The sequence below is a fragment of the Anopheles gambiae genome, chromosome 3 (genome assembly GCF_943734735.2).
Source record: "Anopheles gambiae chromosome 3, idAnoGambNW_F1_1, whole genome shotgun sequence".
Classification (NCBI taxonomy): domain Eukaryota; kingdom Metazoa; phylum Arthropoda; class Insecta; order Diptera; family Culicidae; genus Anopheles; species Anopheles gambiae.
Genome location: NC_064602.1, coordinates 70144703 through 70165344, shown reverse-complemented (window position 1 = coordinate 70165344; position 20642 = coordinate 70144703). Strand labels below are relative to the sequence as shown.

At 43.1% G+C, this 20642-nt stretch overlaps 1 protein-coding gene across 3 annotated transcripts in view; it reads left to right on the top strand.

The window, feature by feature from the left end:
- The window catches only part of LOC1271092 (protein CBFA2T3), an 82414-nt gene that overhangs the window by 37726 nt on the left and 24046 nt on the right, over nucleotides 1-20642 (top strand). For all 3 annotated transcript variants that reach the window (XR_009766078.1, XM_061657617.1, XM_061657618.1), the window contains exon 2: nucleotides 14845-14923. Coding sequence is in view for 2 of the 3 variants with exons in the window: in XM_061657617.1 (XP_061513601.1) it covers nucleotides 14845-14923 (79 nt within the window). In the remaining variant the exon portion in view is untranslated. The remainder of the gene's footprint in view (nucleotides 1-14844; nucleotides 14924-20642) is intronic.

The following is a 20642-nucleotide window of genomic DNA, read 5'->3' as shown; positions in this document are numbered from 1 at the left end:
AGCTATTATAATGTTTCTTGTTTTAAATAACATAATGCTACATACACTGATGGATTTAAAAATACGTATTTTTCTGATAATTTATATACCTACTTATAAAATTATTTAATGTAAATTTGATAAAAAGTTGTAAAATTTTAAAAATTGCTCTCCTAATCTTTGTATTAAATATAATTAAATATAATATAATTTAAAATAAATCACTTACGACATTCAAGTCGATGAAAGAAGATTCTGATGAATGCCACTGTTCCAAGTAATTGAAGTACAGTGAAACCTGGCTATGAGAGAATTTGAAGAGCCAGATAAAAACTATCGTTAACTAAGGTTGTGTCCGATACAGTAACCATAGCATAAATGTTCATTTAAAATTAATTTTATATGCTTTCAAGGTGGTCTCTATTAGAAGAATCTCACGAAACCTAAGCACGGGGTAGTTAATAATTAATTTCGAAAATGTATGCTCTCGCATAAATTGTTATTAGCTGTAAAAAGTAGTTTTTATTTGTTATGAGTTGTTTGTGTAAAGAGAAGTAAATAAATAGCGCTGAAATAACACAATCTCTTTGTTGAACAATTAAGGATTGAAATTGAATGTTATCTTTTATTAATTAGCAATTTGCATATCTCCAGGCGTATTTTATGCGCTTGTAGTACTGCAATGGGTACGACAAAATGTGCTTTTGATAAGCAATTTCTATTATAATAACAAACGTTTTATTATAAATACTTCTTTCAAACAATCCTCATTAAACACAAGTTTAAGAACTTATTCAAAATATACCCTTAGCCCAAGAAATTGGCTAAATTGAAGCTAAATTGAACTCATTTCAAAAGCATTGCCATCAACCCGCAGCTCATGTCCACTGTTGGGTCAACATTCGTGGGTGATTAGTGCCCATATTAAGTCCGCTCCCTGTACCCACCAAAAGGGGGGCCAAATTTTGTTTTTCTTCCCCAACAATCGACGACAAACGATGATGGTGGTCCGGCCATTGTGCATTGTGTGGCACCGGTAATAGAATCGGTCATCTAAGTGCAGCCAGTGGGTGCATTCGTGAGTTCGAGAATCGCATGTTTCCGCTTGTTGTTTTTGCCTGCCCATGAGCATCGGACGGCCGGGAAATGCGGGAATCGTCTGCGTTTGATGGCGAGAAGTGATGGTTGAAGCCTGTGCCTGATTGTGGGTGTTGCGTTACCCCCGCCACAGCTAACAACGGAAAGGAGGAAAAAAACAGTACATAAAGCGGGTAAAGGAAGCCACGAGTTCGACTGGTTTCGACGGGCTGCCAGCGCCAAGCGGGCGCGCTCGCGCGATGTGGGCCGAAGTTTTCGATTTCTGCCGTTGATGTATGTGATGTTTGGTTGTTTGGATTTTTTTTCCCCCACATCCTTCTTGCACGGGTTCCATGTCTGTGTGTGTGTGTGTTTTTTCTTCGCCCGTTTGACTCGCGCACAAAATGAGTTGTACCGAAGGCGAATTCCAATCGCTCGCCGCCCGTCGTACCTATCGGAATGGAGTTTCCTTGCCGGCGGTGACGAATTTCCATCGGATCAAGATCATGTTCTGCAACCAACGGGCTTACCCAGCACTGTTTGGGTCTATTATTTTTTGTGTGTGAGCCTGGTACCCACCCCGGTCGGCTCATTGACGGGCAGTTTGTGCTGCATCGAGTGCGCCTGCTGTCGTCAGGTTTCCATCATCAGCCGCATAAGGCAGCCGATTTTCTCGCACCTAGTCGTCGGCCGGGTCGGCCCGGGGACGTCAACTGCAAGAAGAGCCAGGTCAACGTCAAACGTCGGCAACAGCAAAATTGATTGTACCGAACTTCGGAACAGTGATCAATCATGAGCACTATGCACCACACAAACACACACACACACACTCTTTCTCGGTGCGGAGTTCTTGTGGGGTAACTGGGAAGAAACAAACCCGGGGTGGGAAAAAACACTGGTCCCAAACCACTTTTTCTTTCCGTGGTGTTCCGTGCAGTTCGAATTTTGCTTTCCGTTTCGATGCAGCTGGAAAAATACCCTTACTCACACACACACACAAATACTCTGACACAGGTGCGACCCACAGGGTTGCGCTAAAAGAAAATGTCGACCAGCGCGTGTCGAGACTGTTGATTGAACTTCGAAATGTGCGATTGATTGAGTGAGTAGTCCCGGACGGCGGACGGAAGGATAGGGGCGCAGCACCAAAAAGCAACCCGGAAATCATTTTCAGCACTGCAACGACCGGTGCCCTCCCCCTCGGTTGGAGATGGGGTGAATTGTTTTCCCAAAGGGAGCGGTGAAATTGCGATGGAGAGTTGATTCTCATTTTGCTTGGTTTCGAAAGGGGCGATTCGGTTTTTTTGTTGCTTCCTTTTTTTTGCAAATCGTTTCTTGAGTCATAAGCGTTTCCGGTCCGATATGTCATGCGATTGATGTTGTGCGCTTTTTGAAACGGGGGAGCGTGGGCCGTTTTTTGTTTGTTTGTTTGTTTGTTTGCATATTTGGTTCGGTACAAAAGGATCGGTATCGGAGAAGGTTTAATTAACGAACAATCATTTGGAGCAGAATGGCCCCGGGAGGAAAATCGTTCCACAGCGAGGATACGATTGATGGTGAATCGTTTGCCGGTGGCAGTTGGAGATGACAATGTCCTGATAATGACAAAAATGCGGCTTTTTAAACAATGTTGGATGAAATATGTTCACAATGAGAACTTTTCCAAATTATTGATCGAATCAATAATTGATACTAAAATTGTATAGAGAATATGAATGGCAGGTGTTCTTGCAGCTCTCTTATTTTTATTTTAAAAGTAAATAAAATTTCGATAAAAGTAACAAGTTTGTTACACGCAGTTATATAGAACAAACCAGCAACATTTCAGCAGAATAAAAAGCAACGATTTAGTAAAAGTAAACTTGAAACATACAAACTTGGGATGATTCGATTGTTTGTTTTTAAAACGCAAACAAATATGAAAATATATGCAAGCGAACAAACAAAATAGACAAACAGCTTAAATGAGTAAAATCTGATTAAAAAGAATGCAAAAATGAAATGAAAATGATAAACATAACAAACAAGCAACATTTATGTAGAACACAGAACAATAGTTTAGAAAAACTGAATAAAAAATGTTTTACTTAGTAAAGCTCAAAATTAATAATTACAACATTAAAAATTAATAGGAAAAGATCGAATGCTAATGACAAAAATGGATATGCTGTTTATAATTTGGCTATAATGCTTAAAAACACGTTTTGTAACGCACTTAAAAATGCCTCAAAAACGTGTGGTTAATTTCATTGCTCTTTTCATTAAAATTTAATTATAATGGTAGATGTGAGTAATGAAACAAATCTCACGTTTTTAAGGCATTTTATAATGCATTAAAAACGTGTTTGAAAGTATTTTTCGTTTTTTTTGTATTTCTTATCTAATTGCTTCTGATATTTCGTTAATCAAACACATCCTACTATGTACACGTATCACCAGACATTGAACCGTTTATAACTTTACACTTATAGTTTGCTGAATATGGTTAATTTAATTAATTCAAGTGCATTACGCCAAATTTAACGTGAAGAGAGAAAGATAAACAACATTTCAGAAATACATAAAAATTCACCTTAGCAACGGATAGACACAGGAGAGAAAGCAATGTAAAGCGTTAGATGTATTTAAGAGAGTTAGTGAGAATAATGCTCGCATAACACGGCGATGTGACGAGCATTACATTTTCATAGCCTGAAGTAAGCGATTTCACAAAAAAAACGTGTAATATTAATAATAAATGGTGTTATCTTGCCGAGGTTTCGAGAGCTAATGTTTATTCCCTGTCAAATTCAAAATTCTTCTAATATTTCTTATTTACAATCGGACTTTTAAATCCTATGTGTAGTAATTATCCTAGTTGTCCTAATTCTAAATGTGGAATGCGAATTGCCGTAAGGCGTCAACAATGTTGTTGCTGATGGCCATGTCTAGAAATGTTTTTTTTTATGTTTCTTGTTTGTCCTGATTTCTCGACTTGTTTTATCGTTATTATAAAGCGAAAAGTGTTAGTGTGTTTAGCATCGTAAATGAGGTATTTTTCAATAATTTATCCTTTCCTACATTACTAAAGCATACCATTTACTTAAAATCTGTAAAAACCTTATCCGAACATTCACTTTCCCCTAACAGTGAGCCTATTAGAATTCCATCTTCTGAGCCTAATCTGCTCAAAACACTCTCTCATACATGCATAAGTTCACACTTTTCAAGCAATTTATCTTCTATTTTATGGTTATGATTATCGCCTAATAAAAGCACACCTTTAGCGAAAACCTTTCCCCCTTCTAATCGTGACGCCGGCCCAACAGGTGTAGCGTATAATTAACTCCCGCACCAGACTGTACCTGACCTGAGTGGCGAAACAACCGTGCGAACAAAGCAAAAAAACATCTTTACACCTGTTTGTTTGAAGCACAGTGAAACAAAAACTAAAAGCTTTTGCGTGTGAGAGGTTGGCGCTTCAATTACGCTTCACGGAAACTCTCCTTTACCCCCGCGGTTGGCCTGGTTGGCTCAATAATCCGTGTCACATAAATAACCATTCGATAAAGTTAACCGTGCGCACGTTTTAACTAACCCTCGCCGCTTCGAGGTGCGTGTGTGTGTGTACATGAGCGCAGGGAAAGCGATCGCTGTCATCTTGCAATCCGAAGGATCGGGCAGGAGCCAGCAAAAAAGCTGGCAAAGCTTACCCTCGCTTTCTTAGTTGAGCTCAACCCGGAAGCGGGCAGCATGGTACCAACTGGTATCGCACCAACGCGACCCGAGAAGTCGGCCGCACCGACCGTGCTGTGGCAGTTAATTGAAATTTTAAATTAAAACTTATCAATTCCAATAAATTGTACACTCCTTGGTTCTGTCCCAGCCAGCCCCCTGCGCCAGGACATAAATTGCAACCTTGTCTGCCTTGGTGGTGGTGGTGGGCATGGTGTAACATTGATTCAATTTGAATGAAAAACTCCCCAACTGTCGACGGCAGAACGCGGCAAACGGCTTTCTTCCAAACGGCTCCAGTTTCTTAGAGGGAAATCGTTCTTGCATGCTTGGAGGTTTCATTCTACTTCCGAGCTTATCGACCACCTTCGGTGTCGGCGCGTATTGGACGCACTTCGATTGAGTGCCACATGTTAACTAGTGCTGGCTCGTAGTAGCTCTCGAAAGGAGACCTCAAACTGTCACCAATGGACAGCCCTGCCATGAAGAGTAGGAACATTTCGTGTACAACCAACTTGAGAGTGTGTTTCAAGGTACTTCTCTTCGCAAAAAAAGGTGTCCACCGAAAGTGGGAAACAGTAAAAAGACACATGATCCATTCGTGGCACCATTGCGGGAATCAATTTCTTTTCCGCACCTCTTTTTTGTTGCTCTACATCCACACGAACTCTACCCGATTGAGTCGACTGTAAGGGCTGTCCGGGGGGGCCTGGCAATCGTTACAATGTGCTGCAATTTCAAATGTGGGCCTGAGCGGGAATCCGCCTTTCACACCAACCGTGCGCGCGGCTTCCGACGACGACGACCAGCCGAGCGATGAAGTGTACAAAATAAATAAAAACTCAAACTAATGTCGAACGGCAGCAGTTGGCAAGCAGCCGTTCGGTGCTGTGGGAAGTGATTCTGGAGAGGGTTTGAAATGGTTGAAGCAAAATTGAACCCCCACTGTGTGTTGATCGTAGCAGGAGGAGGAGGGGAAACAAAGGGAAAGAAAAACTGCTGAGCCTGAACTTACGAAAGCCCCCTTGGGTGGAGGCGGAAGCGCTCGGGCCAATTTAATTGAGTCGGCAAAATTCTTGTTTCTCCCTCGAATGGACTGAAATGAAAGCTCATTTTGTACGATTATTTATTTTTATCAGCAAACAACAATTTACGGCTTGATGTGTTTTGTTTTTTGTTGTATTTGATGGTGTACACTAGTTTTTGCATCTTTTGTTTGCTTATTCATACATATTAAGACATTTTCATATCTTTTTCGATTATTTTTCTTTTTTCGTAATGTTTTTAATTTGTTTCGTTTACTAGTTTTATTTAATTTTTGTTGTTGATTTCTGCTTGTTTCCTGTATACAATGTAAAGTTTATCTATAGTTTACCATTTAATGCTTTCGTATGTTATTTCTGTTTTATTTTTTAATATTTCTCTGTATATGTTGTTTTATTTTGTTCTTGTTTTATCATCTCTTGTTATTTTCTTTACATAGCTTTTTTATTAATTATTTACATGGGATTTTTATTTTTTTTCTTACGTCATTCCTATTCATTCCCGTTTTTTCGAAGCTATTTCTCTTTTGTGAGCTAACATATTTATCTATCTATTTATCTATTTATTTATCTACTGTTGTCGTTTGAAAGTATTAAATTTATATTGGAAATGTACTATTGCAACATAAATTCTTCAACAAAATCATGCTAATTCTAAAATTTTAACATCAAAATCACAGAAAAGCATTTCGCAACTGGAATGCGGTTCAATCGAATGGGAGGATGCTGGTGGAGGTGCGGTGCAAAACGGGGAAGGAAAAATCATTCCGACCATCCGCTTCGAATCACATAAATTTACTACCCGGCCCCGAATCGGCTCTCCACATTTGGCTTTGTGCAAAAAGGGAAACTTTCGTTATTAGTTTGAACGTTAAAAGAATCCATTTTTTCTACCCCCTCCCCTCTACACCTTGCACCCTCTCGTCGACCTTGTTCCCCATGAACATTGGCACAACTACGCGCTCGCCATGCGCGCTGCCACTTCCGTCATTTTATTTACCTTCAACTGCACCAACTGGCAAAAAGTGCCACCGAGGGAAGAGGCACCAGCTTGAACTGTCGTCATCATCGATGTATTTCTGACCCGCGCGGCACACCGACTCAACCCCGGCGTGTATGTTGAGGGAGTCATTTCGCTTCCGGAAATGGAAGGTTTTTCGAATTTTTAACCAAAGCGAGAGAGCGAGAGAGCAAGAGTGAGAGCAGCATTCCGAAACCGGGCAGAACTTCCGACACAGAAGGCAACAGCGGCACAAACCAGCGGGCACGCCGGCATTAATTCTTTCAGTCACAGCTGTTTCCGTCCCATGCAAAACGGAGTTTTCCTTTACCGAGTGCCGAGGAGAGCCGCTCACTTGCCCAAGAAGTCGCTCGCATCTCGCCCCCTGGAAGGTCCGTTTTTGTTGCAGTGGTAGCAGAGGCAGCTCGCTACAACCCGGTGCCCGGTGGGTGTCTTTGGGAATGGGGACATCGCCGTCGGTCGACGGGCATGGGATCGAACATGACTAGCTCCCCCCCCCCCCCCCCCCTGGTGTGGACTTGGTACTGCTCCGAAAAGGGAACAGGACACCGCCGAGCGAAGGAGGATTGTGTGTTTTCTCGGTTTTGCCTGCAGCTGGTGTCATCGTGCGCCGACAGGTTTCGAAGATGATTACCGGAATACTCTTTCCCAGACACACACACACACACACACCAGCATGGGTACGAAGTACGGAACAGAGGTACGCGCCATGATCCGAAACCAAACACGGACGCCGGTCTAATGGACCATTTCCGTCTCGGACGGATTTCTGTGTCCCGCACGTGCTACGTGCGCATTTTCGGGGGCTTTTAGCCCGAATCCTAAACGGAACGGTTGACCAACCGGACCGCGGTACCCAAAGGGGACCCAAAACGGGCGACATGCGTTTCAGTCCAACCGGTCCCACTGGTGCAACATTTGCGGTTTATGCGAAACTCTCAGACAGATTGCTCTACGGAGGGCGTCGTCGTCGTGGTCGTTGCTGCTGTTGCTGAGACGATCGCCACTGCACTGCCGTGCTCTTCTGAGGGGCAATTATGGAACATGTTTCGGTTAGTGTGTGTGTGTGTGTGTGTGTGTGTGTGTGTGTGTGTGTGTGTGTGTGTGTGTGTGTGTGTGTGTGTGTGTGTGTGTGTGTGTGTGTGTGTGTGTGTGTGTGTGTGTGTGTGTGTGTGTGTGTGTGTGTGTGTGTGTTCGGTTGGTTGACGGCTAAACGGCTTGCCCCGTTTCAATCTGCAGCTGAAATTGTGTCATCGGGGCTGTTACACTTCTTGGTAGAGGTTTGACAAAAAAAAGAAGACATAATTGAAATTTTTAAAAGAAAAAAAGAGGTGATAGCTGTACTCTAGAGGCTGTAATAAAGATATATATGGTACAATAATGTGTAAAGTGAATTTTCTTAGATGTTTTTAAATGTGTTTGAAGCTATTCTTTGTCTTATGCAGTATAGTGTATTTTTCCGTATTCTTCAAGTATTATTTTATAAAGATATCCTAATTTATTAATTTCAGGCGTCAAAACCTGAATTTTGTAATAATTTAAGAGATTTGCGGTATTTGTGATAATTTGCAAAACACTGTAAGGGCTATCTAGAAAATTACGTTACATAAAGAGTTAGAAATATTTTCTCATTAATGTAGCTTTCCTGGAATTTTCTATGTAAAAATCTGTTTATTACAGGTGTTTCCAAACTACGGCCACGGCTCGAGAGCCTAGAATGTGGTCTGTGATGACTTTGTAAAGACTAAAACAAAACAAAAATATTTCTTTTGATTATTTTACTTTTTAGTTCACTTTTTGAAGTTACAATATAGCTTCAATAATAGATAGCTGTACAATGTTGATACATTCAGTTCGTAGTTACTCATTAAAAGAAGATTTGAACGTTCGTCTACCAGCTAAAGGGGACGAAAATGGCTCTCAACAACGATATTTGAGAAGCAATGCGGCCCGCGAAGTGAACAGTTTGGAGACTCCTGGTTTAGTATCAGGTTTTATTAAAAATCAATCCCGGTTGCGTTAATGCAGCGTTAGCCCCCCCCCCCCTCCCCCACCCTTCCTCCGCTATAAAACTCTCGTGATAAGTATAACACGCACTGGAAAAGTAGACCTCCTGCAACAAAAGTGGTACGTAATTTATGGATGGCGTTTTTAGATCTTCTATTCACTATTCGTTTGAATTTGGCATTGTACCTTTCATCCTCGTACAAGGCAAGAGCAACAGAGAGATACAGAGAGTGAGTATGTGTGTGTGTGAGAGAGAGAGAGAGAGAAAGAGAGAGAGAAGAGAGGAGATAATGTATAGAAAAAAGGTTTCATGTTGTCAGAATTTGTATGAATTTGGGATTTGATCTCTGAACCTAGCCTATCTATAACAGTTTGGAGCAAAGCACAGGATACTATTTAACAAGATTGGTGTTTGCGCTTGTTAAACTATCCTATAATTTTGTTTAAAGTATTTATTGATGCTTTTATTAATGACGAACGCTCAGCATACAGTATTCATGGAAATTTCCTAACCCTTAGCTGATACAATGGAGCACCGTTTATCCGCGCTCATCGGGATTCGACCTCGCACGGATATACGAATAACACGGAAATGAATCAAATGAAATATTTATTCACAAAATCTATTTTTTTTAAATTTATCTTATGATTGGATAAAAATTATCCAGTTTTTATTTACTTCATGTTTTCCAGAGAATATTGAGAATATGTGAAATTTGACATGTATTATATTGTTTTTTGTTATGCCAATGTGCTCTGATAACCGTTTTTTTTAAACCTCCTCAGAATGCAATGTTCCCTTGTATTGAACTGTCATTTCTAAACAGCCCGGATAAAAGGAACATGGATATATAGCGCTTCACTGTACATCTAACCCAAAACTTTTACAGAATACATTTTATTACATTCACTTTCAACCACAATTGTACTGCTTCCCCCGGATAATTTCCCCCCTTTAAGTACCATTGCTCGGCTCTGCAATCCATACCGCCAAAATGCTCTTTCCCTTTGCCTCATTTATTTCCAATCGTCATATCTTGCACCGAAACGGGCAGGAGACTTTTCCACTGCCAATAAATCTCCACCGAGAGCTGTCAAACAGCTGGGAACTGGCTGCTTTCGTTTCGTTCACTGATAAGCACCATCAAACGCACACACACATACACACACACACACTGGGCCAAGTGCCGATTAAGATGGCCTTTTCCATTGGACTCCCTTCTCCGCATTCGCTCCTTCGGAGGGCACAGCTGATTTGGATTTGATTTGGAAAAGAGTCGGTAATCCCCATTCACTTGAGAGTGGGATGTTTCGGCTCGTACGGGCCATTTTCGGGAGTTTTGTGCGTCCCCCAGGTGCGTTCCGTTCTGCGGAACCAGCAACGAACCGATGATGACAAGTTTGGCGTACGGTTCGGCACAGATAAGGTGTTTGGGCGGAGGGTGTGTTGTAGTAGCCCGGCTCATTTTGGACGTACCTCGCGAGGGCTTGCCTGGGATTAAATCCCTGGGCAGCAAATATTTGCTACTTACAAAACCCCAAACGTAGCCCGTAGATGTAGGAGATACTACCAATGGGGAGCCTTTTTTCCTCCCGCATCGAAAGGAAGGAAGGCGACGCAATGGGGGAAATAGAACAGAATCCATCGTCGATGATGCTAATGCATGGGTTTTGGGGAAGGATTTTTTGTGTATTTTTGGATCGAGGAATGGGACCGGATGGAGCTCTGGTGGTCCAATGTCGATGGATTAGGACATAATGGATGAAGAGAGAGAGAGAAAAGGCGAGAGAAAGAGAGCAATCCATCCTTGGCTCTTAGAGGCGGCTTAGAGTGGATGGGTGGCTGGGAGGACCAACCACCAAAGCTGGCAGCAAATGTGTTTCACCAGCTCGAAAAACTTCCACCAACACACCATTTCAATCCATTAATATTGTGTATGTGTATGTGTGTGGAGCTCTCGTGTAAATGGGCGAAGGTGAGGAGAGACCGGAAATGTGTGTATGTATGTATGTGTGTGAAACCCTTGAAGTAAAGGTACAAGGTGCGGGAAAACCGAGAAGCAAGTAGAAGGAAGAGCGGGAAAAACGAAACGCGCCGCAAAACGGATCAGGTGGGCAAGCGAACCGCATCGGAAAATGCTACTGCTGCTGCTGTTGCTGCTGCCGGGGAAAATGCGACCAAGTGGGGCCCATATGTTCTATCTGTCAAAAACTTATGAAGAACGATATTTTAATATAGGTTATGTTGTGCTCAAGCTGGCTCGCTGCACTGGTGGACTGGCTGGCTTCGGTTGGTCCTTAGTTTTCTTCTCCACCTTTTTTGTCTTCTTTTTTATCATTGTCCCTTTCCCGCCGTTGTTCTACAGCATGCCGGTGCTGGTATTAGCCGAGTGCGGGTTTTTGCAAGCGCATAAGGTATGTGCGCCAGCATCCCGCCAAGCAACTGTTGTACGAGAAGCCCACACACGGGCTTCACGGGCAGCGAGGCTAATCCACCATTTTCCCTCCAATTTTACGACGGTACAACATAATCACACAACATACAACAGGTACTCTGTATCGAGAGACGGAGAGAGAGAGACAGAAGCTTCTTTTTACCTCCCCTTACGAGGAATGGAACAACAATGTCCCAGCGAATCGTTTGTGTACCGGGCTTGGCACAGATTTGGCCGCGTGGGAATGGTGCAAAGGGACTCACACCAAAACCCCCCTACCGTTCGTCTAATCGTTCGCTTTGTTCGCAAAGGCACCCGTCGGGTTGGTATTTTTATAAATCGATTTGCCCCGTCGGCGCTTGCTGCAGGTGTAAATTGCAGGCCGCAACTGCAAACTTGCGCTGGCAGGTGCAGCAGGTGTGCAACTTTCTGTGCAAAGCCGCAAGGAAACTTTATTTAGTTTCACCCCCTCAGCGGGGTTGCTCTCTCTCCCTCTCTCTCTTCCCTGCTTTCCGATCAGTGTGTAGTTACGAAGTGGAAGGTGGCAATCGTTTGCTTGTTCGATATTTGAATCGAGGCATTTATAATTTCACAGGGTTGTCGACCTTTTTATCTTCAAAATAGTGATTTTTCGCATTTCGGTAGAAGGGAAAAGAAATAGCTGAAATTAAATTATGTTTTTTTTCACATTGAGTCTTCAAAACCGATATAAGGGGTTATTTTAAAATTAAAAAATAATGGAAAAATAATATACCTAGTATCAAAATGGTTGATCATTTTAGGCAAGTATTTATTTTTATCAGTTTTAGTGAAAGTATAATATAACAGAACATTTTGTTTATTTATTTGTATTTCCAATTCATCAGGGTGTTGAAATATCGTTAAAATACCTACCCAGTATTGTTAAGCTGCTAAAGTACCCTGCATAAATATATAAAACTTAATTTGAAAATAAATTTGATGCACTATGAGTTTTATACATGACGATTTTTCTTCCAATGTTACTAAAATTGTTTACTTATGAGCTTTACTTCAACATTGCGCCTACATCTAGGCAATCGATGCTATTTATTATATCAAGCAATGCAGACGACCACTTGAACGTTGAAAACGTCATTTGGTCCTTCGAACCGGATCGCTTTAAAGAAGTCGATTGGAGGTTGTACAGAATTCCGCACATTTCTGAACAGATTCACACAATTTATATCTCAAATTCAAATTAAAAAAGTAGCAGAAAAGTTGCATTAATTACATACATAGTTGTAGCATTAGTCCCCAAATGCCCACAAATTAGCGTATGACACTGGGAAAATCGGTGTGATGGCGTGCAGGTGTTGTTTTTCCATTCCTTATTTTCCCACTACTCTACCTCCTGCCTGCATTGCAAGCAAACTCGAGGCTTCAAAAGTGGGCGCGCCGCACCCACAGTAGTAAGCGATGAGCCTGAAGTACAACCACAAAACAGGGAAAGAAAACAGTACGCTCCTTGCCCTCCCTGACGGACACTACACCGTGTTCGTGTGCTGCTGTGACGCGCGCCGTGTGCTAAATGTGTATTTTCCCTACCCCATTCCTCACGGGACGCAAAACAGCTGGGCCTGTGTGTAGCAATGGCTGGAAGCAAATGGTTTGATTTGATTTTGACGGTTTTCCGTTTTGTGCCATCGCTTTCCGCAGCTGTGCTCTACTGTTTTTGTTTTTCTTTCGCTGGCTGTGACGTTCAAGGGGGTTGCTGTGTTTCTAGCTTTTTCTTCTTCCACCCGTCCGTTGTTTTTGTGTTCAACTCAGTCTGCTCCAGTGTGCGCGTCTCAGTTCCGGGCCCCGTGTGCCGGCTGCTGGTGAACTGCCGAAACTGCCGAAAACAATCGCAACCGGAGTTCGGGCACTGCCTTCTGCCTTCCCCGGACCCCCTAGCGTCCGGGGATTCCGTTCATTTCCATCCAATGGTAAAACGTGTCGATGACAGTTTTTCTAATTGGAAAAAGGGGTTGAATGTCAATTTAATCGTTTGACCAAGCCAGAAGTCTGGGACTGTTTGTATTTTTTTTGTTTGCTTTCGGCGCTCGTGGTGGGCTTGCGAAGAAAGCTGTCGAAGGTGTAGGGCAAAAAATAAAGCAAAACGAGCCGAACCGAGTGTGGCGAAACAAGGGCAAACATGCACACACATAGCGAATGGGCAAAAGAAACACGGCCAGTAGTCGGCACCAGGCCAGTGTGGGAATGGCAAACGCAAACATTTGTCAGGCCTGGGAAAGATGGAATACAACGAAAATATAACGACGGTGAATGAAAAATGGTAAGCCGGCAAAGCACAGCCGGTGCGGGAAGGGGGTGGAAAATTCGCACAACTGTTTCAGCGCGGGCCGCCCGCAAGAGGAACGTCAGCACCTGCGGGCCACTGTAGCAGACGTGACGCGTCATTATGGCGCAACCGAAATGGAAAATGTGTTGCATTAATCAATCACTGATGAAGAAAAAAGCAAGGCAACGGGAGGGCGGCGAATGGAAAGACGGAGGAAGGCTGAGTGCTAGCGCAACACCTGGTGTTGATAACGCGCAGTGGGAAAGCTGCCAGTAAATGATGTTGTCTAAATTTTCCCCCTTTTGTGGCGCTTGTAGTCGTCTCGTCGGAACGAACATCGATTAGAATTGGATGTTATACATCAGCCCATTACTCTATTAGATGGGAAGAAGTTCGAGCGAAGCGTCTGCTTTCTTTTGCTTGGGGTACTTACCGTCTTTTTTCGATCAATGTGTACCATAAATGATAAGTTTTTAGCGTACCTTACATATGTTAAGGGTATCTTAAAGTGTTTATGTTATGTCAAATAGTACATCTCTTTTGCAACGTTAGAGACTAGCAATAATTTCAAGGATGATTGCATAATTTTTATAAATAAAATGTATGCCTGGTGGGTGACAGTTATAATATGGACGATTCTGTCAATGACCCTAATAATCAAATAAAATGACTTCTTTTGCATACCTGTAGGCGCTTACGAGGCAGTTATCAGACACTTTTTTTATTAAGTATACTTTTAGGCGCTCAGAAAAGGTCAATATGGGAGTTTTTTTTTAATTATAAGATATAAACATTTATGGTTTTAAAAACCTTTAGGCAATTACATAGAACCTGTAAGAACCGGTTGTAGACCTAACAAGCAACAAAAACCATTAATTCTGCATACCTTCAGGCACTGTAAAAATGTATGTGAGAATGAGAAAGGAGCCGGTCTCGTAGTCCAGTCGTCAACTCGTACGACTTAACAACATGCCCGTCATGGGTTCAATCCCCAAATAGACCGCGCCGCCATACGTAGGACTGACTATCCTGCTATGGGGGGGAATTAATTAGTCACTGAAAGCCAAGCCCACAAGTAGGTACAGGCAGGCCTTGACCGACATCGGTTGTTGAGCCAAAGAAGAAGAGAAGAAGATCGAAAAAGGAAATACGTCGATTAATTAAAAAAAAAAATAAACCAAATTTCAAATTTTTACACAAAATCAAACAAGCCTTGTACTGTACTTACTAAACTTAATCTCCTTTCCCATTCGTTTTTCTTTACAGATGGCGCTAGATGGTAAAGCAATCAAAGAAGAAATACCAGACAAAGATACGTACGAGACCAGCGCTCGTAAGTTAAAAGGTAAGCGTGAAGGCTTCTTTGTTAGTCAAACAAACAATTCATATCCTTCAGAAATTTTCCCGCTTGATTACAATGGTGTGCAATTTAAAATTTATCACAAACATTCACCTTCATTTGCTGGATGATAAGATAAACCGTCATCTGAAAAAAAAAGGTTTCGCCTCACCTTGGAACTTTGTACGATACTTCGTCACTACTGCTGTTTCTCCTGCTCCTCATCCTAATTACAAATCAGGTGCTAAATTGTGTTTACACTAAGGGGAACCACCAAACGCTTCATTACTTCGAAGGGGAGTTGACCTTACGTTCCTTGCTCGCCGCCGTGCACCAAGGGTAAGCGCAAAGGATCCTTGCGGTGCGAACTCTTATCAATTCCGCTGCAGACGAGGTTTGCGTGTTTGCGTACCATGGCAAGATGTGTAACGCAGGGGGGGTAGTAAGAGAATAAGAGGGTCAGAATAATGGCGGAGGGAGCATGTGTTGCGAAACGAGGGAAGGTGGTATATCTCGGCGCAAACACGTAGTGGCTAAACGCTGAAAACGCTTTGCAGGTGGTGAAGGAATCTCGAGCGGGTTTTGCGAGGAGGATTACGAGGACAGGACAGGGCCACCCGAAAACGTGCTCAATCCCAAACCGGCAGGAAAATGAATCAAGCAGAAGAATCAAGCAGTAGAAGAAGAGGGAAAAAAATATGACAACCTCTTACACCCGCCAATGTCCCAACCTTTGCACGAAAATGGGATCTTAACCGAACCACTCGCAGATTTGTTGATTCACCACAAAGTGCCATTTGGATTCGTCCCATGCTCCTTCCTCGTTTCTGTGGAAATCTATCTTGCAATTTTCCTTCCCAGCCACACTGATTTTCCCATTTGTTCCCTTCCTCCAGAGAAAGAGCTCACTCCTGCACGCCGGGAGCGTGCGTCTGATTTGATAAAGAAAGAATTATATGTGCTCCAGGGTTGATGTTTTTTTTTTCTCTCCTACCCATTTATTCCTGCTCGTGGCTTCAGAAGTTCACACCGGGATGGACTGCTACTTTATCGCACGGGCGGTTTTTTGCTTTGCTTCCTTCTTTACACCAAACCACGTCAGCACGTCGGGACGGAACTTTGTGAGCGGATCTCCCTTTGGCACAGACTCGGCCGTGTGGTCGCGAAAGAAAACGCCACACCAAAAACCCGCACCGCGTGTGGTGTGGAAGGATGCTGATAGGCGACCTCGGCAGAGCGAGCAGCATTTTCCATGAATCAGCAACTGTTTGCAAATTGGTAATCATGTCTTGGTGCGGCAGCCTCACACCGCGAGCGTGAGAAGACCGTCAGCACACTCCTCGTTTGTTTGGGTGTGTGGGAAAATGCGTGGTCCCTCTCTACCGACTTCCAAACACAACTTTGTGTTGCGTTTTGTCGCTTCCCGTGCGCTCGATCAAGCGCGAAGGTGAAGAAATAGGTACACTATCGGGCCAGCACAGGCAACACGGGGGATGTTTGTTTTTGGGCTGGGGGGAAAACATAACCTTATCGCACTTACTGTGTGGCACCGTGGTATGCGTCCAGTTACACAATTTGGAGCCTTTCCGAAACGGTATGCCGGCGATGACCACTGGCTGAAGAGTGAACGTGAAGGTGTTCGTCCGCGCACATCCGGATTACCGCAGCACAGCTGGGAATCGAAATTGCGAAACGGGGCGTGATGTGGAAGGGTTCTCGTTTTTTCAGTGTGTGGTCGTGGTCGCGGAAGGATCCCAGCTTCCCGAAAACATCCCTCCGAGCGATGGAAAATCAACACGGAGGGGAGTGGGGACAGGGATGAGTCTCATTTGAATATCGGTGTGCGCACGGGTACGCGTAACCACCACTTTTAGCGCTGCCAGTCGCTCACACTTTCGCGACCAGTAATCCTTACTGGTTTGTGGTGGTTGAGGTTAAGATCCCTAGATTGATAAGTTCGTGTGAAGTTACATGATGTGATGCTTTAAATGATGGAAAATAGTTTAAGAAAAATGTAATGATAGTAAAGCATGCTTGCGGAGTGGAAGAACCACAAGGAAGCCTCTGCTTTTGTTAGTTAGTGCTCTGAGCTACATTTGCGATAGCTCTGAGCTCTGCTTAGTGATTCTATAATACTGAAATAAAGTTATAGGTTAGTTTTGGTCTCTGAAAGTAGAGTAGAGCAATACCTACCTTACTATACAATACCTTACTAAGCTAAATTGAGCGCGTGAAGATACATTGAGCTTACGGCTCTGTATTGAGCGTACAGAGAGTTGCAGTGTTCAGTTCAGGAGTTAGCTATCGAATGTTTTATTCAGCCACGCACTTCTTCATCCTAATATAATATCATCTTACGTACTAGTTATTTACATCCTCGAGCTACATTTGGACGATTGAGTTCCATGCTACGTATTGAGTTCCGTGCCTAGCCTTAAGCTATCAACGATTGCATGCCACATCTATCCCCTTTTCTTGAAGCTCAATTTTACTCAGTATTATTAACTAAGTCTTAGATATATGATTTATTTTTATTGTTGGTACCTATGCGAATCACTACATTTGATACGGTGTTTTTTTCTCTTTTTTTCATCACTATTATGAGTTCCTATAGCATTCCTATCTACCTCTTCACAAGATCGTCGGTTTGTTTTACTGATCTTATTCTACCGATTAGCGAGACCAATGTACTTACTTTTGAGGAAAACTTTGTTTTAATTGCTTGGATTAAATCGTCTACGTTTACTATCCTCAAGCTACCTTTGGACGATCGAGTTCCATGCTATTGAGCTCCGCGCATAGCCTTAAGCTATATATTAACGATTGCATACCACAGAGTACATTGAGAGTACAGAGCTACATTGAGCATTGTAATTGGATGCACCAAACTCCATTCAGAATACTGTGGTATATTGGGTAAGAGACGCTACGGAGCTATTGTAAAGAAGTCAATTGAGCGTTTAGAGGTGCATGAGGCCCGGTAACTCATGAAAAATTGTTGTAATTGCATACTTCTAGGCGTTATGTACAAAATAATAAAAAAATAAGTATTCAATCCTTTTTCTGTTGAATCCTGAATAATTCTTGAAAAACAATTTTTAGAACAAACAGACAAGTTAGTCTTACATTTCCCAGTTTCCTGGTAAAAGCTATTACATAATTGGCCATGCAAAATTAATAAAATTGACTGTTAGCCACAGTTTCAGACCTATGATTGCCACTTCATAGCTACTTATCAATTCATTTTCCCATTTCCGCTCAACCTACGGTACAGCCACGACACACGCAGCACACGATGCTCGCGCTGATGCTTTTTCCCACGATTTCCAACGTAAACAAAACTATTTATGCAAATGGTGCGCCACCTTTCGCAATGGTGATCTCCCCACCATCCGCAAACGAGGCCAATGACGGGTGGGTGAAATGGTAATTGCGCCTAAGTGTTCGATCGGTTTGCCAGTTTTTCAGTTTGAAACAGATTTGATTGATCCATCGCGTGCAATGGTGGCTGGTGAATCGTTCCTGTTACTGGGTTTTGGCGAAACAAAACAGTTGCAAGAAGGGCCACGGGATTTGCGCGAAGGTGTTGATGATAAATCAACAGCACCGCAGAAGACACGAAATGGCGTGCAGCATGAACCTCCTGTGTCCTGTGTTGCAAGGTTGAAAGGGAAAGGGGTTGCGGTAGAAGGGATTTTTACTCTTCTCCTGGGTAAAACCAACTGGACGGTAAGGATAATAGGGCTGCCCAGCCGTGCCGTACACAGCCGTGGCAGTGGTTGGTGCGTGCGATAATGCTAAGACGAAGGATTGTACCGTCAGCACGAACCGGGTCATATTACTACGGCAATGTGGGTGGATTCAAGGGGGGCGTTGCAGGGCCTTTAAAGCCGCTGGTTTTCTCGTGGTGATGATAGTTGCTTCAGTGGTTGCATGGATGAGTTTATTATTATCATGTTACTTACATTTAAAATGGCATTACAATTGTTTCACTTGAGTTCACAAATCAAGTAAAATGATTCTGGACAAGGATGCAGTCAAACGAAAGTGAAACATACTTGTGGTTAAATTAAACGCAGCCACATTAAATTGCAATTGTTTCACTAAAATCATAATTAAAAAAAACGATTTGCAAAAATTATACATCCAAAATTATACATTTAAGTAAACTCAAAACTTTGGGCTTTGGACACATCTGTGACAAATGGTCTAAAAGTATTAGAAATTCAAATAAAATAAAGTTTTGAATTTACAAAAAATACAATGAAATACGGAAAAATTGAAACGCTTTCCTACCAAAGCTTGCCACAGTCAGATCCGTCCCAATATCAAGAGTTGCAAATGGGCACTGTCGCATGCTCACACTACCCTCCCGGTAGAGGCATTTGTGTTCGCTTCACACGCTTGTTTGTCTACGCTTCTTCAGTGATGATGCCGGTTGCCGGTGACGCTGAGAGCTGTGAGTGTGGTGGAAGGTATTGGAGATGCCGCAAGGGTCGGGAACTACCCTGAGGTTGGGGTGTGGGGAGTGATGAGTGAACAAACGAACAGAACCGAAGGAGAGGCAACAAGAAAAAAAGGGCAAATAAACTCTGTAAAAACAACCACGCTAAAAAAAGGATCCAAAGGAAGCCCGATTTTCCGAAACCTGGTGCACAGAGGGGGGAGGGAGAGAGCCTCACCAAAACCAAAAACCCCCATTCCCCTTTCTTTCCCGTACCCTCACATCTCCTCCACCCGGAAAACCGACGGATGGGAAACATGACGGCCGGTGTGAGAGTGTGTGCATCCATCTGCAAAATCATCCTTCGCATTCTTTCCGTTTCGCCCAGCCAGCCCTCGGCCCTTTGTTGGGTGGTAAATTAAGCCGCAGGACAACACTGGTTTGGGTGGTGTGAGGAAGGATGGGGTGGGTGGATGGGTGTGCCAGACCGTTTAAGGAGCGCAAATGCAAAAGCGACGGCAAATCGCCCTCCGGTGTGCGAACACGGCCAGCTGAAATGGTTCCGTCTGCATTGGAATTGAAATCAAGAGAGAGTGGGAGTGGGAGGGAGAGAAACAGCGAGAAGGAGAGAAAAAACAAGCAACAACCAACAAAAGGGCGGGAAACATAATCAACCTTCCTCGATGGAGGGCAGGAAGTTTGGGACGAAAAAAACACAGGAAAAACAATCACGCGAAGAGAACGCGCTGAGGTGAGGTGAGAAAGATGGAGCGATTTTTATTGCCACATTTTGATGCTATCGATGAATTTTCCCACCGGCGCTGCGAGCCTGCGAGCCCGAGTATTTTCCCACCCTCTTCCTCACCCCTGCCTTCCACCTGCACCCAGGGGGTAGTGGTGCACGCGAACCACACTGTGGAGGCGCACGAAGGCCGGCGATAGGATTTTTCTTCATCACTTAGCACACAAGGGGGGGGGGGGGGGAGTGAATTTTTCCAAGCTTTTCTTGTTCCTTTCCTCCCATCCTCTCATTCTCACTGTTGTTTAAAAATTTTCACGTCCTTTCCCCGGTGTGCCGCCCTTACCTTACCCTTACCACAGACGCACAATGTTTTGTTTATCCACTTATTCAATTGAGTGGAAATCGAACCGCAGTGCAACCCTTTTTCGGTGAAACTTTTTTATGTTTTCTTTGTCAATTTTTTTTGTTTTTGTGTATTACTTGAGAATGTTTCATCTATTTTAAACTGTAAAAACAAAAGAAGGGACCAAAACAAAAAA